This window comes from Blastomyces gilchristii, assembly GCF_000003855.2.
Source record: "Blastomyces gilchristii SLH14081 genomic scaffold supercont1.3, whole genome shotgun sequence".
Lineage (NCBI taxonomy): Eukaryota > Fungi > Ascomycota > Eurotiomycetes > Onygenales > Ajellomycetaceae > Blastomyces > Blastomyces gilchristii.
The window spans coordinates 5,428,144-5,451,482 of record NW_003101680.1 but is presented as its reverse complement, the minus strand read 5'-3'; the positions used below and the strand labels follow the sequence as shown (position 1 = coordinate 5,451,482).

Sequence of the window (23,339 nt, the reverse complement as noted above, 5' to 3'; positions counted from 1 at the left end):
ACAGTAGAGTTCACAGAGATTAAAGTATATAAGTTTCTAATTCTTTCAGTTATAACAGATGATTACTGACTGACTGAGCTTGAAATATAAGTAAACTGACTGTGTAATTATGTCTGAGATCAGAACTAGATTTTTTAATAGTTTTATTATTAATTTAACTGATCTCATTACACAGTTTTAACATTAAATAGTAGTTTTATACTATCTTAGTAAGACTTATTATCTACTCTTATTATATTTTTCAAATAAGATTATGATTTTCACTTCTTAATTTAAATTATTTTTATTACTTTAAATGACTTTAAATCTTATTTAAGTATTATTAAAAAGTGTTACTTTTTAAAAAATTAAAAATAGTCTAAAAAAAACCTTAAAATGTCTAAAAATAGTAACTTTATATCAAGAATAAGACTAAATGAGATTAAATAAGATTACTTTCTCATTTTTTTCAAGTCATGATTTCATTTTAAGATATGATATATAGTCACTTTGCATGTTTTTTTGATGACTAGTCCCAGCAGGATTCACACCAAGAAATGTATGAGACCAGACCAAATGAGATCAAATGTGAAATTCATGGTCCCGGCGGCCAGTCTAAATATAAGAATAAGTACTCATAGATGATTATTCAGGTATTTGTAGCTTGACATGATATATACTGTTAACTACTAGAAGTATTCATAGTAGAAAGATAAAATGTAGAGATTAAATGTATAATAGTATTCAAGCTGAGTTATGAATAGTATTCATGAACTCCAGTCTATATAGTTGTGTGTAGCCAAGGGCCGCTAACCCTATTGGTTACGCGAGAGATAGGAATAGGGGTAAAGAATCCGCGAGGAGCGGGATTTCTTACACCAGTCTACTTACAGCAAAGAGTGAGACTTATACTACTAAGAGTCAGAGACTCTTCTTATATCTTTTAAATGATTTCAAGTCATTAAAAGATGTTAAAAAGAGTTTTTATATTCTGAGCTGAAATTGACAAATGTATATTAGTTAGCTGAAAATTACTAGAAAAATCTTTCAGTTCTCAGGTAGATGTTATAGTCTCTGACTGCATACATCTATAATTGAAGAATAATAATAATAATCTAGTACACTGACTTCTTGAACACTACTGTACATCTTACAGGCTTTGCCTTTGCTATACTGTAGGCGGAGGAGAATTGGGTCAGAGACTCTCTCTAGCAGAATCAAATGACAGACATGAGGTTAAGTGTTTAAGAGGGAGGAAATGAAAAAATAATTTGTAAAAAATACATCAGGACCCAACTGAATATCGCTTCACCCATCACCACTACACAACAAGCGCACCCACAAACTCCGCCGTGCCACCAAACCAGCTCGAATACCCTTCCAGCCCTTCCCACTGCACCAAAAAACGATCCACAAGCGGCAGAACTATCTTTCCTGATAAACTAAGCGTGGTAACACGTGCCCATGACTCGATGAAGATGGTGCGTAAATATCTTTCCCTGTGGTGGGAGGAGGAGGGCTGCAGTTGTTGGGACGATTGATTTTGGAAGAAGATAAAGAGGAATGTGGAGATGGAGGTGACGGCACGGAGCATTTTGGCAGCCAGGATGACGCAGACAGCGGTGGCGGGGCCGTTTGTGAGGATTATGTTAGGGTAAGGGATTGGTGTGGGCGGTCCTGTAGGAGTTGAAGAAGCTGCTGAGGTTGATAATGAAGGCGGCATCTCATTGTTGTTTTTCGGATCGCGATGTTTGCCTCGGAGAACACATATGCAGACCCACAGGCAATGGAGGGTCGATATGGGCGCTGTCAGGAATGATTGATGTACCCTTCTTGCGCGAGGAACTGTGATAATTGTATATGATGACGGAGGTGATTCTGATAGTGCTTTAAGGGCCGAAGAATCTAGATGTTTCCGCTCGTCATCCTTCGCCTCCTGCAGGTCGCTTGTCCGCCTTGTTGTAGGCTGAGGCTGGCTGGGCTCTCCTTTTCTAGAGGTAGTAGCAGCAGCAGCAGTTGTAGGAAGAGAACGTTGTTGCTGCTCAAGAAGGCGCTTCTCAAATTCTACAGATTTGAGGACGCTGAAGGAATCCCCTGAGCTAACGACATAGGTGCGGTATGTGAAGAGATTCGCATCCAATGGAGCATGTTCTAGCATGGCGAGCATTTCCGCCGTGTGCCCGCCGCTGCCCAGGACGATGAGGAGGTGGGCATGACGCTGTGTTTTTCCCTGGCTTGTATGCCTATTACTGCTGTTATGGCCATTGCTGAATTTGAGATAATAGAAATACGAAGTAATCTGGACGTTTAGTTAGCTAGATTTCCCGGGATTTGAGCCCATGAAAGGATGAACGCAACACTTTTTCAACGAAGAGGAAAACCTTACCAGCAAAATAATTATGGCACTTGTCATAAGTGCGGGGGAACTGAGAGTCACCAAAGCCATTGGGGACGAAGGTGATAGGATAAAGGTGATTGAGCTGCGTAGAATGGTATTCTCAGGGAGAACACAACACCCTCTTTGAGTTCTCCGACTAAACGTCAGGATAGCCCTGGTCCCTTTCGGCCAACACGATAGTCAATATTGAAGAAACTTGAATCATCCAGCATGCGACAGGTGAATAGCTCCTGAGTGAACGGGTGTAGGGAATACACCTTGGATGGTGTCTTTGATGCTCTCAAAGGTCATTCACGGGGTCTCAATGATTCGCATTGTGAGGAATTAACTGGCCCGGCCTGGAAGTATTGATTATCTATGAATGGCGTTTACATCCAATCCGATATTCATTCGTCTTCATATTCATTCTAATTCCTTTCAGATGGTTGAGTTGTATATTTATACCAGCCATGCCCAACCTCCTTTACCACAGGCGCGCCAAGCTCTCGGCGATTGCTGTGTTGCCTGTCTTAACTCCTCGCGTTTATCTCGAGAAAAAAAAGACTTCTGCTCGCCAGCGACGCTCAACCCTCAACGTTTTGTCGCATGTAGCCAGCCATGCCGTCCCTCTTTAAAAAGCGATTGAGCTGCTTCTACTGTGGCCGTCGATCTGCTCAGTCTCAGCCCGAGCCCATCCGCAAGTGGCAGTGTCAACAGTGCCTGGCAGTTAACCATCTAGACGAGGTGAGCGCGTGTTGAGATCCCCACCTCTCCTTGCGCCGATTGATATTGATATAAATACCTGATACTAAACCCAATAGCATGGCGAAATCACCGATCCTCCAGCTAGCGAAGCTTCTTCGGGAACTCGATACACGCAATACGCACAGCCCATCCCCAGAGCAAGCTCCCCAGACCTCCCGGCTCTAGACTCGTCGTTGTTCTGTTCAACGTGCTTGAAAAACCAGCATCTCCTCACTCAGACGCTCGCTTCATACTTGCCGTCGCCGTCGCATCCTGACTATAGTGCCTATGAAGTGTCGTACCCATCGTACCGGAAGAGTCTGGAAGAGCGCTACCCACAAGTATGTGAATCCTGCGAGCCTCAGGTGCGCAATCGCATTCGGCAAGTTGGATATGCGGCGAAGTCGGATCACCTAAGACGGATGATGGAAAAGAGTCGGCATAATCGCCGGGTGCAAGGCTGGAGCTGGAGGAGTATGCTTGTTGCTGCTGGTGCTGTTTGCTTCTGGGTTAGTGTTGCTGGTCAACTTGCCTGGAACCTCATGGGTGCGATGGCTGCCGGCAAGACCTCTCAGAACCTAGAATCCGATGTCTCACTATCTCTGGTGCCATTTTGTTTTAATAGAATCTGGAAGCGCCAGCCCCTTTTCGAGGAATGTTCTTCAGCCCTAACTCCCTTCGCAGGGGTGGCTTTGTTTCTGGGAATGTTGTCAGTCTGGTGGAACCCGAAACTCAGGCATAAGGTGGAAGGGAAAAGCGGACGACTAACTGGGATGGGCGAGTATTACAAGGCCCAACTGATTGTTCTCGTGGTAAGATTTGTCGCATGGGCGTGTTTGCAGGACCCTTCAATTACCGGTCTTAACCCAAAGCTTCCTCCTGCTATCCATGGCTTTATGAGCATTCTTACTATAATTGTGAGTGTAGCTAAATATTGTGAAGTTCTAACCACACAATTACTAACTCACCTCACAGTCTGTGGTTGTGCTGAGACGTGTTATCAAAATTGATACCACACCTCTTGTCTCATGGAAGGATGACATCGAACCTCTAGTATCACAGAAACCAAAGGAGGACCATTCAACCCAGTTACAGCTTGTCAGCCCACCAGACTCCCAAACCTCGTCCCTTGGCTCAGAGCCTGGCTTACAGAGGTTTCCGGTCAACAAGCTTGCACCAGCTGCATCCACTGCCCCAGATCCATATGTTCCCCCGTCTCCCCAGACGGATATCGTTGATGACACTGATGCGATGGACTGGACGCCGTCTCAACAATCACTACAGCTGAATATTACGCCCAAACCTATCCTAGTTCGTCAAAGTCAATTGCCGTCAGCTACGAGGATGCCGTCTTTGGGGTCACGTAACCCCAGCGCAGTCCAGTCCATCCTCAAAGCCCTAGGACAAAAGCCTAATCCCTTTCGCAATGCTCCAGTCTTAAAACCAAAATTGTCAGCGAGTCAGGAAAGCCGAGCTACATCTCCTCTGGAGACTATCATGGCTCCTCCAAAGTTCTTCCCACCAAGCGATTTTGCAAATGACACGGGATTGGAAAGTCTCTTCGACAAAACTTTTTCAATCAGAGACGAGCCGGTAGGTTTGCAGAGACAACAATGGGCTTTAAGATCTGGAGAGAGTTCTGCTCGTTCTTCTCGAATTCTTAAATGCGTACTTCTTTTCATTTCTGTCTTTCTATTACTGGTTGCCAAAGTGCTTGGATTACCCTCAAATTCCGTCGAGACCGCAGTTCTGGGAATTTCATTCCTTGTTGCGGGCTTCTCACTCCTTGAATCCCTCATGAGACCCTTGGCTGCCTGGAGCGCTATCGATATAATACTGTCTGTTATCGAACTGTTTGCTTGTGTCTATCTAGCCGCGTATCGTCACGGGGGTTCGTATGACCAGTACAAATTTGATGCGGCAGGAAAATCTCTGGTGGCTTTCATGGTAGGACAAGAAATGATGGCCCTGAGCTCATTTTCGCCGCGACAGTCAGAACCATCGCAGCAAAACTCGACGGAACAGCCACCTCAGGACAAAAACTCGCAACAGTCATCAAGCCAATCCACCCAGCATCAAACTCAAGCATACGTAGGTCCCCACAAAAAGGCACCTGGCTTCCCGCCTTCTAGTCAACAAAAGCCCATTACATCTGCCCCTTACCCTGATATCAACCTAAATGTCGGACTCAGAGGCGGAGGTATCGCTCCGTCTACCTCTCTTACCGTCATCAATAACAACAACAGCCGTTTAATGAGCAATTTCAACTATCCTGCCCATCACCACTACACCGACCAAACCCATAACCCTTCCTACAACTACCCTCCTTCCATCTCCAACGACCCAACAGCAACACACCCAGCCCCGTTCTCCTCAATTCCCCGACCACAACCCCTTGTTTCCTCGTCCTTCCCGTCGTTCCCGTCCTTCAACTCCACCCTTCCCGACAGTCTCCGCTTCTCACCGCCTTCAACTACCACAACTACTACCTCAGTCAGTTACGCGTCAGAAACTGCCTCTGAACCCCCCAGCCCCCAACAGAAATATGCATCTCTCCCCTCCCTTTCTCCCGGGCGCCGCATCCCTAGTCCAGGGATTAGTGGGCTGACCTTGGAAGATGATCCGTGGCAGGAGCAGCAACAACAAATGCAGACGCAGGCGCGGGTGCAGGCACAAGTGCGGGCGCAACCGCGGGCGACGAGGTATGCATTGCGGTCGCGTCGGGTTTGAAGTGTTTATTTTCTTGTCTTATAATCTTGCATATGCGCAGCTCTCTGTTTTGTGCCCTGTTGCTTTGGTGGTAAACCTGCTTTTATGAATCTCCGACCTCCTAACCTCTTCTTTTCACCATTTTCTACCTCTTTTTCTACCTCTTTTTCTTTTTCTTTTTCTTTTTCTTTTCATTTTATCTTCACCGTTATAGACGTTAAGAGATTTCCATACCGCAGAAATAACTTTGTTTTGTAAATCCTCATGAAGCACAGATCTCCCTTCCCCCCTTTGTCCAAACTCTCACATTTCGAGAGCGGATGACGAGAATACGCTAGCGTTTGAAATATTCTGCATTGGCTTTACGTTGCATTCTGTTTTGTTCCCCCTATCTTTTCTTTGCGGGTTACTGGGGTATTATTCCGTTGGGTTATAGGGTGAACATTTCCGCTTCTTTTTTGCACAAATTTTTCCTGATATATGTGTATATCCTGTATTTTTTCCTGTTATTTATTCATGAATATCAGAGTATAGAGACATACAGCCTCACCTTGTTCCTGTTTCAATGAATACTATTAGGATGGAAAAGGATAATGCTCAATCTTGAAGTAGTTTCCTTGCCTCGGAAATGCATATGAGATGGTCTCCCTAACTTCTGGGAGAAGGCGAAAGTATATATATATATATATAATAATTTGACACATGGTTCTCCATGATGAACCCGAAAAAAACATATAAACTGGTGACGCAGACCGCCTTTGCGGACAGATATGGCTAACATTTTCAAGTTCTATGGAATATGATTGTCTAAGTTCGCCCGGCTCATGCTCATGTAAAGATAATTTAAGAAAAATTTTGTCTCTTTTTTTCCAATTGCGCTAACATAAATACCAAGAACAGATTACATGCGGAAATAAATTATCTTTGACTAGTGGGATGGGTAGGCATGGTTTGAGGAAGGGGTGGCAGCAGATTTTTAGCTGCTTCCCGGGCGTTTTGAGCCATTAGCGCATCGATAATAACCAAAGCAGACATAGCTTCCACGATAGGGACTGCTCGGGGGACGACACAAGGGTCATGGCGGCCTTTAGCTTCAAGAACACCCTCTTCGAAATCATACTTGGTCGTCGTTTGAGCCTGGCCAATTGTGGCGGGTGGCTTGAATGCCACGCGGAAGTATATTGATGCTCCGTTTGAAATACCTCCCTGTATGCCACCGGAATTGTTAGTTTTGGTGGTTAGTCGCTTTGAACCGGGGGTCTGGCTGTTCTGGTCATCGGTAGTGATGAATGGGTCATTATGGATGGAGCCTGGAATTTCACAACCGAGGAATCCGGACCCGATCTCGAAGCCCTTTGTTGCTGGGATAGAGAGCATCGCGTGGGCCAGTTTGGCTTCGAGTTTATCGAAGCATGGCTCTCCAAGGCCGACGGGAACATTTCTGATAACACAGGTAACGGTTCCGCCTATGCTATCGTTATGATCCCGGAAGTGTTCGATGACCTTGGTCATGCGCGCCGCTGCGGCTGTTTCAGGACACCTGATGGGAGCAAAAGAGTCGACAGTTGGCCGATCGATGGTCGCGATCAGTTTTAAGAAGTCAGGGTTTGTTGTAGGGTTAGGGTGTCCCACAGTCGGGGGAAAGAGGTGTTCGTTCCCCACGGATGAAACAAAAGAAACAATCTCAATGTTGTGCGATAGCTTAAGATACTTTTCCGCAATAGCTCCAGCCGCAACACGACCTGGTAATTGGTGATTCATCAGTAACGGCGGCAATCCTAGGCGCTGAAGCTTGCTTCAAAAATGGTATGAAAAGAACAAAGCCTCCGTTCAAACACACCTATAGTTTCACGAGCGCTACTTCTACCACCGCCACTACTCGCTTTGACACCGTATTTCTCCAGATACGTAAAATCTGCATGGCTTGGACGAGGATAGAGATCCATTGTGCTTCCACCGTAGTCCTTAGGTCTCTGATCCTCATTCCGCACAACCATGCCGATTGGCGTACCCAGAGTGATGCCAAATTCCGTCCCAGATTGTATCTCAACCCTATCCTTTTCGTTCCGGGGCGTGGTGAGAGCACTTTGACCAGGCCGTCTACGTGTCATTTGTGGTTGAATGTCGTCCTCGGTGAGGGCCATTCCCGGAGGGCAGCCATCCACAATGCAGCCAACGGACCGGCAATGGGACTCGCCATAGCTAGAAAATATCCTTAGACAAAGAGTACAGGTGAAATAAGAAGCGAATGCTTACGTGGTCACTCTGAAATATTCCCCGAATGTAGACATTGCGGGCGCGTGGCTCCTAAAATGAAGGAGGGGCACTGAAAGATGTAGCGGTACAGCCTTTTTGCGCTGGCAAACTTCTAATTGATCTTCACTCAACCGATCAAATTAAATAAGACCACGGTTGCAGGTTATATTTTCGAATATATCCTGCGACTCTAGAGAGGCAACAAGAACCATACAGACAGGCAGGTGATCCCAAAAAATAAATCCCCCCGATTAACAAGTTGCTCATTGGAATAAGTTATATGGATGACTCAGCCCAGAGTAAGGCCACATTTCCTATTCCGGTCTAGTCCCAGATGCCTACTATCAACCACGGAAAGCAGAACCGCAGCAAGGGATTTTGTATCCAAGAAACAACTCCCTTACTATTATGAGCCTGCCGCCCATCAATGCTTCCATTGCGCCCTCTGCAATGGACGTCATCTGCGAATCTGCCATGGCTATATAGATTCCGACGAAGGGCCTTTTCCATCAGCCGAAAATACTCCTCGAGTCTCACAGAAGCAGCGAGCAGGGAATCCAGTCAACATCAAATCTACCGATCTCTCTCCAATGACCCTTTCGTGAACCTCTCAATTGAGAATTTTCTACTGGAACACACTCCTCAAGACTCGAATATACTATTCCTGTACATAAATCGGCCTTGCGTCGTCATTGGCCGGAATCAGAACCCATGGCTTGAAATCAATCTTCAAGCACTGGATCGTGAGACGCGGAGCATTGCTGGTGGATCCATCAACAATGCACCGTTTGTGCGGCGGAGATCCGGAGGTGGCGCTGTATTCCATGACAAAGGCAATCTGAATTACTGCGTCATCTGCCCTAAGCCCGTATTCCATCGAGACAAGCACGCCGAGATGGTGGTCAGGGCCCTCCAGCGCGTTGGCGCAGTCAATACAGCGGTCAATGAACGGCATGATATTGTTCTGAGGCAGGATTCGAAAGAGCCGTCTAGGGAAGTTATCAAAGTTGGAACGGAAGATGCCCCAAGCCCTCGAATCGAGAATACGCCTCACGCCCTCAAAATCTCGGGTTCCGCCTACAAATTGACCCGGTTTCGAGCTCTACATCACGGCACTTGCTTGATTGACTCCCCCAACCTTGGAAATATAAGCTTGTTTCTACGATCGCCAGCTCGACCTTACCTAAAGGCTAAAGGTGTCGAAAGCGTTAGGTCTCCAGTAGGAAACGTTTCCAGTGCGGTCGATTCGGCGTTTCTAATGGACCGGGTGATTTTCAACATTTTGGAAGAATTTGCCCAATTGTACGGCATGCATCCAGATGCTGTTCTAAAGGCCCAGCGCGCTCACGCATTTGATCCAGAGGTGCACATGGGGCATAACTGGGCCGTCGGTGGACTTGCTGACATCAATGCACTCGACGAGCCCGAAATAGTTAAAGGCATCCAGGAACTTCATGTCTGTAAACCCACGACTCTTCCGCAAAATGAATTGGTCACCCCAAATTAACTTCTCTGTTTAGTCTTTGGAATGGAAATACTGCCAGTCTCCGCAATTTACCTTTTCAACCCATCCCACCGAAGATGACCCCAGACCTAGACCTCCCCTTCCATCCAACCTCCCTTCCTCAGTGAGTACCAGCCAAAACCCCAAACTTACCCATGACCGCCTTATCACCTCCTTGTAAACAAGACAAAACAAAAAGAAAAAAGCCACAGCCTCCTTACTAACATGCATACCCCCACACCTGCACAGACACGTGTCTTCCTGCGAGTGAAATCAGGTGCGATAATCTCAAGCCAAATATCCACCTCAGCAAATACCAAACAGGCCGACATCCAATCCGAGAAGATCCACCAAGTTCTCGCGAATAGGAACCTGCATGAGATTTCCGATTGGGCGAGTCTCCTCGCCGGCTCCGGCGCGTTTGATTCTCAGGAAGTTATTCAGAACGTGTCCAACTGGCTTGCGAGCAAGCTTGGACACTGATACAATTGCATGTACATGTACATTTACTTCGTACATGCGTGTATGTAGGCTTGGTAACACCGTTTTGTTGGCCAGCAAGCTGTCAGTGCATGCGCGCGGAATTCTGAGTATTTGGTTACATCTTCAGAAGTGTGGATGTGATGTATATTACAACGGTTTGAAAAGGGTGGAGAAATTTATAACAATATGTTGGTACATTTGTATTATTGAAGCACCTTTGCAGAGAGACTATATAGAGTACTATAGAATGAAAAAGGACAATCATAAATGTCAGGCTTAACTATACATGGCAAGAAGCGAACGTATGATGAGAAAACAAGACTCGTTTCTGTAGACTAAATGAAACAGAAATCCAAATCACGCCACAAGGCCATATGCCCGCTCAATGGTACCATAAACATCATTCCACCCACCATATACGTCAGGAAATGACTTTCGTAATACCTCGTCACGGACCAAGTTGAAAAAAAATACAAAAATTCGTTCCACCGATAGCGAAAAAATAACTCGAGAAACCGAAAGTACAGGAACAATCACCCTCCCCTCAAAGACCCCCTCGAAATCAACCAAAATCAAGATCACTGACCAGAATTCGATGGCCCTGGTTGATTCTGGACCCCTTCCCTACCACCATCGCCGGAACTCCCTTTTTTTGGCTCAGTACTTTCAGGCGACGTAATAGAATCATCGTCCACATCGTCTCCACTGCTCGGGCCAGGGTTGACAACTCGAAGTCTTTCCTTGGGCACTGTATAGGTGATTTGTACTACCCGGCCTTCTGCGGCGGCTTCCACATCCCACTCCTCATCGTCATCATAGTCGAAGAAATGGGGTGAGTCGCTACTTAAACTCCCACCCGTACCACCCTCCGATGACGCTGCTCCATTGCTATGACCAGCATCAGCAACGCGGGCTGCTTGCAGCATTCGTATCTGTGCGCTGTCGGCAGAGGATCTCTTTGCACCCCAGTCCTTCGCACCTTGCTTGCGCCCCAGCATAGATGAGCTTGAGCTCATTGCTCGCCTGGGAATGTTATTTGACTCGGAGGCCGTTGTTGAGTCTCTTTCCTCCTGAAGACTATAGAAGCTTTTTGTGGGACTCGTACTTGTGCTTCGTTGCTGCTGCTGCTGCTGTTGTATCTGTTGAGAGCTTGACGACATGTTTTCCGGGCTCACGGAATATGCCTGTGCGATGTTCTCAGCTTTCTTGACAGAGCCGAGAGTACGACGAACATTACCAATCCACCCGCGGGCTTTGCTCTTCGTGATGTTTAGCCCGCTCTTTGATGAGTCCAATGGCGTAATGCCAAGCAGCAATCCGCTTTCTTCTTGTAGTTGGCCGAAAGTAGTATGACGCGGAGAGCCTTGGGGTACAACAGTTCTGTCTGAGGATCGCGCTGTCTCAGCCCTTAACTCGTTGTATGAATCGTAGCTGCTGCCAACATTGGTAGATAGTGCATGAAATTGGCCGTGGGCCTGTCCTTCGGGGGACGAACTACGGACAGGCTCGTAATCGGCAGAACCACCCGGAGCTACAGGTCCGCTCGCTTGAGAGCGAAAACTGAACATTCGAGCTAGATTCCTGTTCAAAGACAGAGGATTTGTGGGTTGCGAGGAGACCGACATGAAAGAGCTGGAACCTTCAGATAAGTCAGATAGCGTACGATCGCTTTTATCTGGTGAGAGGGCTCTGGTAGCAGTACCGCCTGCCTCGAAATCATCCGCCCATTCGATCGCGGCTGATTTTTCATTCAACGCTGATATGCGAGCAGACCTGGTATTATGAGAATCGCTATAGCGCGCTGAATCACTAAAAGGATTGGAGATGACAGAGCTCCGGCTCTGTCGCTGAGTTTCCCCTTTCCCAACCATCATTGCATCGTTGCCGATGGCTTCTTCACATTCGTCTCCCTCGTCGATCGGATGTATAGCACTAAATCCTACGTTTCTTCTCGAATCCTCCAAGTATGAAGCAGACTGATATCCTCTGGAATGCATACTCCGTCGAAGCCCTCTTGTGGGGCTCGGTATTTCCACCAGAAGCCCTGTTTTCTCGGCAGACAAGGTACCAGTATCTTGAGAGCCATTGTTCCTAGGGTATCTTTCGTTGCCGATCCATGAGTACGCATTGGGATGAAGCGCCAATTTTTCAGCAGTGATGTCGGTCATCGGCTCGTGAATGTTTCCCGCTAGGTCAAAGTGTGGACGTTCTGCCCCTAGAGCAAGTCTCCGGAGAGCCTGCTCTCGTACTCTCTGATGTTCCCGGGAACGACGAGAGCAATGGCGGTAGACAAAAAATGCTATCACAGCGATAACTACAAACCCAATTCCGACTCCAACTCCAAGACCAGCTTTTTGTGAGGTTGATGAAAGTGGTCCGTGGCTGACTTGGCCGCTAGCTTCGATGTTGTTTATCGGAGTGTAAGAAGTAATCCAAGTCTCTGAAGAAGTGTTTAAGAGATACCATTCGGTATTGGTAGCAAGGCCAGTGGCTGATCGTTTCAGATCTGACTGAGGAATAGAATACCCTCCAGCTACAAGCATTATACCACCAGGAAGCATTGCTGCGCCATGACCAAAAATTCCGGTACCAGTCTTTGGGCCATGCAGGTTCTGATGAGGTATAGTCCATTTCCAGTCTCCAGCTCCTCCATATGCCGCTCCCACCTCAAGAATAGCAAGTTGAGGCTGGGCTGGGCGGCTAATATCACCGACCCAACCCCCGAAGACAATAATTTTGCTACCGTCCGGTGTCAATAACGCTGTATGGCCAGACCTCGGCTCCACCCCGTCGATATCCCCCAAGCCTGGTATAGATGAAGTTGCGCCATCCTCGTTGACTAAAATATAACTCCACGAAGCATCTGGGAGGGAAAATAGCGCAATCCGGGACATATTGATAAACGCTTGTTGAGTATGCCCCCCAGTCAGAACGAAACTTTGATATTGAATCGGTTTAACACTGGAGGTATTTGAATAAGCTGGCACGAGAGGTGTCATAGCAAACCCTGCCTCAGCAACTGGAGAGGATTCCGGCGTAACGATTTCAGCTTGATAAGAGGGGCCCGATGATGACATTTCTGCAGTGAGAGACATCATAATTTGGGAATAGTTGGCAGCAGAGACCCAATCTTCACCTTGCTTGCCCACCCAGGGACACATTCCTCCAAAAACAAAGAGACCTGGTTGTGACGATTCCGCTACTGAAGGATAGGAAACTGCTGACGATAAGTATGCGGCTCCGGGGACTTGTTGGCCGTCTTCGGAGTGAACTGGTGTCTCCTTCCATTTGGAAGGTCCGGTAGACTCCCCATCGGTGGGAAATAATCGCCAAACCGTAGAGGTATTTTCGTGACAGTCCCCAGTATAAACTGTTAGGATACCTTGCGAGTCGGTAGTGGGGATAAAGGATTTTGCGCTATCATCCGTAGCAAAAGGCACGTCGCCCAAATCTTCCGATATTGAAATCTGAGAGATATCGAAAGGAGTTGAAATGTCCAGAGACTGAAGCTTGAACTCATTCTTCGACGTCGCCGAGCTTTTTGGAGAAAGGATATATACCTCCGTCTGGTTTCTTGAAATCGGGTTGCTGATATATGAAGGGTTGTAGGGTAGTTTGGCGACTACTTCTCCGGCCAAAAGAGCCAGCACATTGCCAGCGAGGCCGAACAAAGATGTTTTCAGCATATTCATTCCCCACTCCCAATCGGTTGCAGGAGGTGACTTGGCAGCCTATGGAGACGTTTGCGATATCCAACACAGACACATTGGATCGAGTAAGTTGGTCAGGCTCATGCATCTGAGAACTTTGAAGAGGTCAAACTCTACAGGTATAAATCCCTCAACTCTCTCGATAACCATGGTACTATCGCATGTTCAACATATATAAAACGTCGGCTCACACACTCTAGTTAGCAGCGGCTTTGAGGTTGAGCGAAAAGATGAACCCCTCTTTCACTTGGAATGGTCAGTTCAGAAGAGGAAAATCAAGGGCAAGGTGGAGACTCAGTTGCATTCTCCAATCGCCTCCGGCGCTTGTGAGACTGAAGAATTGCGATATCTGTCATTTCAACGGCGGCGGGGCTGTTGCATGATGCCGCCATGTTGTCAACAAAAAACGCCAAGCTGCGGTTGCCGAGCAACGGTGCGGTTGACGGATGACATAAGCCAGTCTTGCGCGGGGATATCTTGGCATGTCCTCATGAGGGATAGCGTTGTTTCTGGCATCAAAATTCCACTAGATCTGATTTGATGAAATATATTAACATCCATGTGGACTATTAGTTCCATATGTATCGGAAGTAAGTAAATAACACCGCTCCCCCGCCCGTGGTTATCCTAGCCAACAGCATGGGATAAGATATTCCAAAGAGAGATCGACATTCTTCTTCCTGTCTGTTATGGAATTGTATCTTCCCGTTAGAGGCGTGACATCGAATATTCTATCCTATGGCAGCCTGCCTTCCCAGTTCTTCCCATTTCACTCGTCAGCTTGCACCGTGGCGGATGATCTATTTCCAGCAAAGAGGAGGCGCAGCGCAGTGTAACGATCGCACTAACCGAGACAAGAAAACCGGGCTTCCCGGCGCCAAGATTTGGATTTCATGGCTATCCAACGAATAGCAACCTTCCAAGGACATCTACACCAAGGGATTCTCGGTTAGCTGGACCCTTTCCTCTCTGCTTGCAGCCTGCAGGTTAGCCTTGGCGAAATCTGGTCTTGGGCAAACTTGAAGTCTCCCCCTCCTTCTACCGGGGCGATCGCGGCAGACCATCACCGAAATCCCTAAAGAGTCAACACCCCAGTCGATGTTCGTATTGTGTGGATGACCCTTCCCAGTAGTAGCCTTGTCCAGGCGGCACCTACGCAGGGTTGCTGAGCCTGCTTGATATAATTTTGGATACAAACAAAAAAAAAAAAAAGGCTCCGGCACGCGAAAGCACACACGACGCTGGGATTCATGATGCTAGTTTCCTCCCTATATATTTTGGCATGTGAAGGTCCATGGACATGCGACAAAATTGAACACACCAATGACTAGCCGTTCAACGTGCCAAAGTTTGCCCTTCTCGGACACCGCTGTATAGTTACAGCAGTCAAAACTCAACCCTGGCTTTCTAACTGGTAAATTATGGGCGAAATTGTGCTCATTAACGTGGCGCCCCAAACCAACACAGTCTGAAAGGCGGACACCCAGCCAATACAACTCCCTTTGGGCCTTTTGAACCCAAGCTTGAGGGTGTACGTAAAGACTTTCAAGGCAACCGATCGTGCTACTGAAAATACAATAAAATCCCGCCTGCAAGGGTCCAGGCTTTCACCATCCAAGGCGCTGGTGGCAGCCATCGTTGGAAAACCCAATGCGCAACACATTCGCCACCATGATGCGATAGCGATGTCCCAGCCTTCCAGACTAGCAGCAAAAGAAGATAAAAACGGAAGCCTCCGCAACCACGGAGACATGGCTTGGCTAGGAGGTACTATGTATATTGTAACACAGCGCCGAATAAAATTACCACGTATTGACAGAAAGCTATAAATACGAAGACGTGACATGACGTGACAGGTGTTATCCAAGGAAGCACAAATTAGAGCTCATGGATATTCTCTCCGAGCGCTTGTGTGCCCGGTCAAATGGTGAACCAATCAATCTCGAGCGACGAGCAAGAAATATGATAGATCATATTTTCCAATTCGGATAAGTCTTTATTCCAGACGTGGCTCTTCAAGGAAATATCTTGGTACTGGTATTCACTAAGTATGTTTCTGTACAGACTTCTCCGTTCTGAATCCGTGTCGAAGCGAGGCGATGAGGAGCCTTGGGACGGGTAACTATCACAAATTCACAATATCACGCAACATGAGAAGTTGTAATGTACATGTACATGTACAACTTCTCTAGGCCCATATTATCCATCATGGGTCTTCTCGACAAACTTGCCTAGCTACAGAACCTAAGTAGGTAAGGTGGTTGGTTATACATCTGCCCCTTAGTTCCTGAACCGAGGTGCTGGATCATCTATAAATGATACATTGATTTCTCTTCCGCACTACTAACTACCCTGTAACATCGTTCAAAAATGGTTCCAAGACGAGCGAAAAGCAATCTTTAAGAGCACTACAGAAGAAAACATGCCAGACCAACCCGAGTGCACAAACCTTCCCGGGCCGGGAACAAATAGACTTCCAACCCCCTGGCTGTCAAAGAAATCTATGACGGCTCTTTTATCCGTTGACAATGACATACATACAATGTTGGAAAGGCTTGAAAGCCACCCCCCCACCTCACTCCAATTTCCGCGCGGCTGAGGCGGTAAACTTTCCCCGAGAACAACCTACCTAGGTATGTAAGCTAAGATACATAACTACAAAACCTGCCTCTGGACCATCCAATTATCATCTTTGGAAGCAGGATGCCTCCAAGGACCGTCGTTAGATGGAAATATGAAGGTCGATGCGACTGCGCAGCCGATATTGCTCGCTGAACTCATTTGGTTCGCCCCGAACAGTATACATGCATACGGAGTACACCTTCCGCCAACATAAATAACATATCGGGAACCAGACAGTATGATACGCGGCTTGATAATAAATCGGGGGTGTTTTTCCACAAGCCAGCTTGCTAATTTCATTCTACTGCAAATTATAATTATGTTTTACATAGCACGTTTTGCATACTGTGCGTAGATTCCCCGCCCATGGATAGTACATTGTTTAGTTCGTACTATTCTCCCCCGAAGTTTTGCAGTGGTAGGGTAGACCACTCCACTCCGTTGAAGTCGAGGTGGGTGTGGATAAGATGAGGCGTCAGGTTAGAGGAGTGGCTCGAGCATTTTATGCAAACCAGGCAAACAGTGATGCTCTTATTTGCGGCTATTTCTGCAGCTCAAGTTGGAAAAGCTTTTCTGCTAGAAATTCCCGCGCAAGCGGCGGGTTGAATTGGACGACACAGCCATGGTGGTATCAGTAAACGGGCGTTCCCAGCGGGACTTTACCCGGCGGTTTGATAATACTGATATTGGCTGGCATTCTGTGGAGAAGTAGCTCATTACATGGGAGGGCCTGTTTCGTGTGGGTAAAAAACTCAGGCACATGAACAAACTCGGATAAAAGAAGTGCTTCATCCGTGCGTGACTCAGCGGATGCTTGCTGAAAGAGGAGAACGGATCACCATTGAGGAAGATACTTCAGTCTGGCCGGATGTTTACACTCTGATGCCTTGCCCTGGACCACCGTGCGGATTAGGGCCAGGGCTCATTTTGCTCCAAAGCTAATCCCACTGATGGGGCCGGCCCGTTACTGACACCAATCCGGAAGCCAGAATTTTGATTGCCAAATAAATACCCCATGGGTTGAACGGCTCTGCTTCTCCGCTACGCCTTTCACAAGGGCGTCCTCCTGGACTTTCACTCGTAGCTCATCCAGCAACTTCCTTGATGCTTTGCGGGTCATCCAGAAGAAGCCGGATGGCATGTAAGGCAGGAACAGTGACAGGACAGCAGAGATGCTTGCTGTAAAAGTTAGAGGATCCGCCATTTTAGTTTGTGATGATTGAAGGATCGAAAGCATTCCAAATTGGTATGTAAAAGCTACTCAGCCTGATGCAGAGCAGTGGAAGATTGGTGATTGAAATGAAGATTTTGCAGGGCCATGGGCGCATGAGGCAGGGAAGAAACGCCAATCAATTGCAGACTCATAGGACGTCAAGTTTTAACCCCGCTCAATGGGAACATTTTCAAAATTGACTCTACTTCTATGTTGAGCCCTAACAGCAGAATTAGAAAGAATAGCAGTGTTGCCATGACTTCTGTAATATCCTTCGCTCGATGCAAACGCCGGGCTTCCAGTTGGGATCAACAATAGACCAGCGGCTGCCAATTATTTCCTTCCTCCAGGTAAGCAAGTGCTGTGACTGCGGCCCAGGCTTGCCAATGCTGACCGATGGTTGCCCCGTTCCTAGGGCAGCCCAAAACCCCACCAAGCCCCTTATCCACCGTCCCATTTCGCCGCGACCCAGGGTTTATCGATCGCGGGACAGTGCTCGATCAGATGCAGGAGAAGTGCTCCCGACCAGCATCAATAATAGCACTGGTTGGTTTGAGTAGTGTTGAGTGGGTTGTTATCTCTCTGACAGCTTGTCCACTGCTAACAGGTCAAAAGAAAGTCACAACTCTTCATTCAATACTGTTACCGGGTCAGAGATCAATCACCTCCTGAGACATGGGTCTTCTGGATCCATACCAGCAACACAGCCTGTTTCAAGCAGAGCTATCGGGAAATCGCCGATCGCGCCAAAATCCGGAATCGAAAGAGCCCCAAGATAAACATCTTCGAACCCTTTTATGACTGGTTACAGGATGAGGAAAAAAGGAAACAGATCATTGTATTTGATAATTTGAATGATGGCAGTTTCCTCCATGAAGCTCCACACACAGGTCAAGATCAGCTGGAAAGCCAGATCAGCAGAAAGCCTCTCATGGAATATCTCCCTCCGACTCCACACAGTTTCTATTATCATGACAACGAGGGACCAAGGCATGCTGGGAAGAACACAGAAGACCAGAATATTATCAATGTCGAGCCGAGGGATGATTCGCAAGCGCTGAAACTCTTGAGGACGAAACTGGGACCTGTAGTAGATAGCGGAGACATTAGAGAGCTTGTGATAGAACTTGAGCTTATACCACTTGCTATTGTATAAGCAGCCGCCTATATCAATCAAAGGGCGCCACGTTTTTCGGTGAAGCGGCACCTTGAAAAGTTTCAAGAGGATGATGACATAAAGTTGAGTCTTCTTGATCATGAATAAGGACGCCTCTGTTGAGACTGGGAGGCGAAAAATTCAATCATCAGTACTTGGTTAATATCATTTGATTATATATGACAAACATGGCTTAGTGCCGCGGAGCTCTTATCACTAATGAGCTTCTTTGACTGACAAGAAAATAGTTGAATACCTGCCCCGGGATCAAAGCAAGAGTGGAAATAGCAATGAGAACCTGGAGGGAAGCCTGGAGGATGACAACCAATTCAAGAATATGGCCGGTTCAAGGGGAAGTACAAGCCATGATGATGTGAAGAATACGTTGAGGATGATATCATTGCATTAAGGAACCACTTGTTCATCTCTGTCAATGCGGCTGGAGCGAGCTTTGAGATGCATAGGCTAGTGCAGCTCACCATGCAGAAATGGCTCAAGGTTGTCATGACAGCTCAAACAGTGGAAGCAGCAGTTCATTAGGAATCTCTCTAGGGAATTTCCCCCAGAAGGACATGAGAACTGGGAAAAGTGTCAATAGCTTTTCCCACATGCACAGGTAGCAATATGACAACAGCCAGACGCAGAAGATTCAAAACGAGAGTGGGCACTTTTGCTGGGCCATGCAGAATAGTTTGCCGTTTCGCAAGGCAACTTGATAGAGGCAGTGGAAATGGGAGTTCAGGCGATGGAGACATTGAAAGCACTCAGCCCAGAAAACAAGAAGACACTCAACTTTATGGATATTGTTGGTGTGGTGTTTCACTGTCGTCAAGGGAGGGTCAATGAGGCTGACGCGATGCATCGACAGACACTGACAATCGGTAAGAAAGTGCTGGGGGTCAATCATCCTTAAAACACTGGCAAGCATCAACAGTCTGGGCTTGGTGCTTTATAGTCAAGGGAAATATGATGTGGCTGAGGCCATGCATCGACAGGCACTGACAATCAGAGAGAGGGTGCTGGGAGTTGATCATCCCAACACACTGGAAGGTATGCAGAATCTCTCACGCACTTTGAGGAAGCAGGGCCAACATGTAGAGGTCCCTATAGCTTCTTCAAAAGTGTGTTCAGCTTCGACGCCAAAAACTCGGTCCCAGCCACCCGAAAATTTTAGCTGCAACAGCCAGCCTTAACAGATTCCTGGCTAAGATTCCTCCTCATTCTCTAAATCACTCTTTAGGAAGTCCAAATGATCAGCTAGGGGCTCTTCTCCTCCTTATCACTATTCTAAGCACGGAGGGTCGGCTTGGGTTCAATATATCAGTGTTGGTCAAGGGGCTGGATGAAAAGGTGGGAAGGCATGGCATGGCCTAAGGAGGTGGAAAAGGATTAAGGAGGAGCATGGATCATTCTGCTGAAAAAGCGAGTGTGTTGAATGGAATGGTTCAGCCTCTTAAGTATATGCTAGTGGTGATTGAGCTCGTTTACCCCAGTGCCCTACAGAGTGCCTTTTTTTTTTTTTTTTTTTTTTTTTTTTTGAGAGAGAGAGAGGAGGGGTTATGCGTTTTGTGCATTACGCGTCACGAGGCGCGGTAAAATATGTACTCACTCAGGGAGGAGTTGTAAGTAGCCTGAAGGTCTGACGGCTTTGCGTCTGTCTGTCTACCATCTGGAAGCTGCAAGTATATGTAATTAATGTACTCCGTAGTTAAGGAAGATGTTCGCCTCTGCGACATTAACGTAAGGAATGACTGGTGGCTTCAAAATTGAAAAGGAAAACGAACGAATCGGTAGAGAGATAGAGATAGTTAGTAGAAGAAGCAAGAAGTCTAGCAACTTTTTGTACGCTTATGGTGGCCCATCGTTGGGTACCAGCGTACACACCATGATTGGCAGCATCTGTTTTTATGACCCAGGCATCGCAAAACCGAACGGCGGCTGTAATTACTCACATCTTCTCTCCCCTGCCTTGTGGACGGGGCAAAGCGCGGCAGAAACTACCAATTTCGCTCGGACAGGGGTTTTGAGAGACAGATATCGGCGCCAACCCCAATTATTTATGCAAAACATCCTTCCTGACCCCTGACCCTTGCTAGGCGGCTTTATTTTTGCGCAACTCATCGAACCATCGTTCTCCCCCTGGCTTCATCATTCAGAGAGAAAGGCCTGCGATGCCCTGTTTCATGGAGTGCCCCCTGCTGTGCAAAATGCCCAACCTCGATTGTTCACACATTTTGCAGTTTCTCTTTGCGAGTGAACCTCGTGTTTCACGGGAAGAGAGAAGCAAAAAAAGGACGAGCCGGACTATTAACCCCCCCCTCCCAAGCCCAGTTAGCACTCGCATATCGCTGCCAACTTTTTTCGAAAAGCCCAGGCACTGTCGGCAGGGCCCAGGAAAAACAAATTCAGCACGCGCTGTTACCATGGTCAGTGCTTGCTTGGACTGTGCCCAGCCCGTCTTACAGCTACCAGAAACCGGACAACAAGACGGCGCTGGACAGGGGGCCATCGCGTGTGCGCTTGTAAAGAATGGCGGGCCAAACAAGCTTTGTTGTAACAGTGGTCTTTCACTCATAAAAAATTGGTAAACATGGCCCGGGGTTGTTTAAGCTTGGAGAGGATATTGGCTTCCGACAAATAATAATAGTGATTAACAAGATTATTAGCCCGTGGTGACCATGATTATAACCACAGAAAAAATATATTCTTTACATAACTAGTTAACTAGTTATGATGTAACTGTTGGTGATTACTACACCTACCCTAGTCACGTGCCACCCCAACCTATCCATTTAGTGTAACTCGCGTAGTTAGATTACAACATAACACAACAATGTTATCCTTCAAGAGGTTATGAAGCTCTTTTGCAAGCAATGAATAACTGTAATAATGTGCTAACTACATCTTCACATATCATTACATGTGTCTAGATGTTTTTTATTAATTAATTGAACTCATGATTAATCTAAGATTCAGAGAAATGTCTGACTTAATAAGAGAATATATATCTTCAAGATGAAGAAATGAGAAAATGTCAGAGTAGTAAATACAAGATCACAGATCACTGTTAATATTAATAATAAATCAGAAGATGACTTCAGAGATATTTAAGCTAAATGAAATTATTATAAAAGAATAGTCTGATAAGTTCAATATATATAAAAACTCAGTTAAAGATATTAATGAGATATTAGATAATATAGAAGACTTAAGTAACTGAAATAATAATAGCTCAGTAAGTGAGAAGACTTATATAAGACTTAAAATTACAAGACTTCAGTATGAGATTAAGTGAATGAAGATTAGTAGAGATAACTCTGTAAATAATAAGATAAGAACAGATCTAATAGAATATCTTCAATAAAAAGAGAAGATATCTATTATAATAAAAGTTTTTAAAGAATTCAGAAGCTAAGTAAGACTTATTAAAAAATTAATAGTTCTCACTGAATTTATTAACTACTTAATATAAAGAGAGAAAATTCTTTTAACTATAAAATAGTCTGAAACTGATAATATTCTTAAAGATAATAATCTTGATAAGAATATTATTATAAATATATAATATTTCTGAAAAGAATATAATCTTTGATTATATAATTATATATAATCTGTAATTATCTCACAGATCAAGACTTATTTTACTATACTTAAAAAGTTTAAATTATCAGCTTATACTCTATAAACTATTATAGAGAATAACTTTTCTAAGAGATCTACTATATATAAAACTTATTTATTTAAAGAGCTTATTAAAATAATCTTTAAAAGTAAAGAATCTGATAGAGCTTTTATTAAATAATTAATTATTATCAGAACTAATTATATCTATCTAAGATATAAAATTAAAGATGTTATATTTTTTAATAGATTACTGATAGAAGTTAATAGAGATTAAGTATTCTTTATAAAGAATAGAATGAACTAGATTAATAAGAATAATTTAAGATTTTTAGAAGAAAACTTTATAAGATTATACTATAATATACTTCTATATCTTTCTACTGTGAAAAATAGTAGTACTGAATTCATGAAAAATCCTGTGAATAATACTTAAGACAAGAATAAGAAAGATAAGAACAAAGATAATAATAAGAATAAGAATACTAAATTCAAATCTGAATGTAGAGATAATAATATAAGAATCTGTTATTATTATTAAAAGATTAATTATATTCAGACTGACTATTAAAAGAAATACTCTGAGAAATGTTCTTTAAACTTTAATATAAATAGAAATAAGAATAAAGATAAGAATGTAGAGAATACAGATACTGCTTCTATTTATAATATTATAAAGTAAGTATTTTATATCAAAGAAAAGATCTATATAAGTAATTAGATAGAAAAAGATATCTGAATTCTAGACTCTAAATTAAGTACTTATATCATATCTCACAGAGATCTTATTATAATAAAATCTTAGAAGATGAAAGTAATATTGAAAATAATAGACAGAATAATAATCTCTGCTACAGCTATAGAAGATATAAAGATTTCAGTGAAAGAGATAGATATACTGTTAAATAATATCTACTATATTCTGAAGTTAGAAGTGAATCTTATGAGTATAAATAAGCTTATAT

The 23,339-nt window shown here is 45.1% G+C and overlaps 6 protein-coding genes across 7 annotated transcripts; 3 read left to right on the top strand and 3 right to left on the bottom strand.

Annotated features, from left to right (window-relative positions):
- Positions 1 to 975: 975 nt before the first annotated feature.
- BDBG_02574 lies at positions 976 to 3,383 on the bottom strand. 2 transcript variants are annotated; one of them, XM_031720845.1, is made up of 3 exons: positions 3,159 to 3,383; positions 2,366 to 3,091; positions 976 to 2,278 (listed from the first exon to the last, which is right to left on the bottom strand). In XM_031720845.1, exons 2-3 carry the CDS (start codon positions 2,423 to 2,425, stop codon positions 1,301 to 1,303), a joined length of 1,038 nt encoding a protein of 345 aa, XP_031577165.1. In that variant the 5' UTR covers positions 2,426 to 3,091; positions 3,159 to 3,383; the 3' UTR covers positions 976 to 1,300. The 2 variants fall into 2 exon arrangements, with proteins under 2 accessions (XP_031577165.1, XP_002627903.1); XM_002627857.2 differs by lacking the exon at positions 3,159 to 3,383 and having other exon boundaries at positions 2,366 to 3,155.
- On the top strand, positions 2,431 to 6,549 carry BDBG_02573 (uncharacterized protein). The gene is made up of 3 exons (XM_002627856.2): positions 2,431 to 3,100; positions 3,178 to 4,017; positions 4,076 to 6,549. Exons 1-3 carry the CDS (start codon positions 2,975 to 2,977, stop codon positions 5,828 to 5,830), a joined length of 2,721 nt encoding a protein of 906 aa, XP_002627902.1. The 5' UTR covers positions 2,431 to 2,974; the 3' UTR covers positions 5,831 to 6,549.
- BDBG_02572 (chorismate synthase) lies at positions 5,755 to 8,328 on the bottom strand. The gene is made up of 3 exons (XM_002627855.2): positions 8,066 to 8,328; positions 7,650 to 8,011; positions 5,755 to 7,551 (listed from the first exon to the last, which is right to left on the bottom strand). Exons 1-3 carry the CDS (start codon positions 8,098 to 8,100, stop codon positions 6,728 to 6,730), a joined length of 1,221 nt encoding a protein of 406 aa, XP_002627901.1. The 5' UTR covers positions 8,101 to 8,328; the 3' UTR covers positions 5,755 to 6,727.
- Positions 8,329 to 8,423: 95 nt separating this feature from the next.
- Positions 8,424 to 10,476, top strand: BDBG_02571 (lipoate-protein ligase A). Its single transcript, XM_002627854.2, has 3 exons — positions 8,424 to 9,521; positions 9,586 to 9,693; positions 9,819 to 10,476. Exons 1-3 carry the CDS (start codon positions 8,493 to 8,495, stop codon positions 10,050 to 10,052), a joined length of 1,371 nt encoding a protein of 456 aa, XP_002627900.1. The 5' UTR covers positions 8,424 to 8,492; the 3' UTR covers positions 10,053 to 10,476.
- A 154-nt stretch (positions 10,477 to 10,630) lies between these two features.
- On the bottom strand, positions 10,631 to 13,738 carry BDBG_02570 (uncharacterized protein; the record flags this gene model as incomplete). Its single annotated transcript, XM_002627853.2, has 1 exon — positions 10,631 to 13,738. One exon carries the CDS (start codon positions 13,736 to 13,738, stop codon positions 10,631 to 10,633), a length of 3,108 nt encoding a protein of 1,035 aa, XP_002627899.1.
- A 4,186-nt stretch (positions 13,739 to 17,924) lies between these two features.
- On the top strand, positions 17,925 to 18,753 carry BDBG_02569 (kinesin light chain; the record flags this gene model as incomplete). Its single annotated transcript, XM_031720844.1, has 2 exons — positions 17,925 to 18,163; positions 18,213 to 18,753. The coding sequence occupies exons 1-2, from the start codon at positions 17,994 to 17,996 to the stop codon at positions 18,751 to 18,753; spliced, it is 711 nt and encodes a 236-aa protein (XP_031577164.1). The 5' UTR covers positions 17,925 to 17,993.
- Between the last annotated feature and the right edge of the window lie 4,586 nt (positions 18,754 to 23,339).

Bases quoted from the DNA above. Each gene is read 5' to 3' on its own strand.
- BDBG_02574 (XM_031720845.1), bottom strand. From the start codon at position 2,425: ATGGCTTTGGTGACTCTCAGTTCCCCCGCACTTATGACAAGTGCCATA. The intron at 2,279-2,365 runs GTAAGGTTTTCC...CTAAACGTCCAG, and splicing joins GTGCCATAATTATTTTGCTG to ATTACTTCGTATTTCTATTA.
- BDBG_02572 (XM_002627855.2), bottom strand. From the start codon at position 8,100: ATGTCTACATTCGGGGAATATTTCAGAGTGACCAC. The intron at 8,012-8,065 runs GTAAGCATTCGC...GATATTTTCTAG, and splicing joins GAATATTTCAGAGTGACCAC to CTATGGCGAGTCCCATTGCC. The intron at 7,552-7,649 runs GTGTGTTTGAAC...ACCAATTACCAG, and splicing joins TAGCGCTCGTGAAACTATAG to GTCGTGTTGCGGCTGGAGCT.
- BDBG_02573 (XM_002627856.2), top strand. From the start codon at position 2,975: ATGCCGTCCCTCTTTAAAAAGCGATTGAGCTGCTTCTACTGTGGCCGT. The intron at 3,101-3,177 runs GTGAGCGCGTGT...TAAACCCAATAG, and splicing joins CAGTTAACCATCTAGACGAG to CATGGCGAAATCACCGATCC. The intron at 4,018-4,075 runs GTGAGTGTAGCT...CTCACCTCACAG, and splicing joins TGAGCATTCTTACTATAATT to TCTGTGGTTGTGCTGAGACG.
- BDBG_02571 (XM_002627854.2), top strand. From the start codon at position 8,493: ATGCTTCCATTGCGCCCTCTGCAATGGACGTCATCTGCGAATCTGCCA. The intron at 9,522-9,585 runs GTCTGTAAACCC...TTCTCTGTTTAG, and splicing joins AAGGCATCCAGGAACTTCAT to TCTTTGGAATGGAAATACTG. The intron at 9,694-9,818 runs GTGAGTACCAGC...ACACCTGCACAG, and splicing joins CATCCAACCTCCCTTCCTCA to ACACGTGTCTTCCTGCGAGT.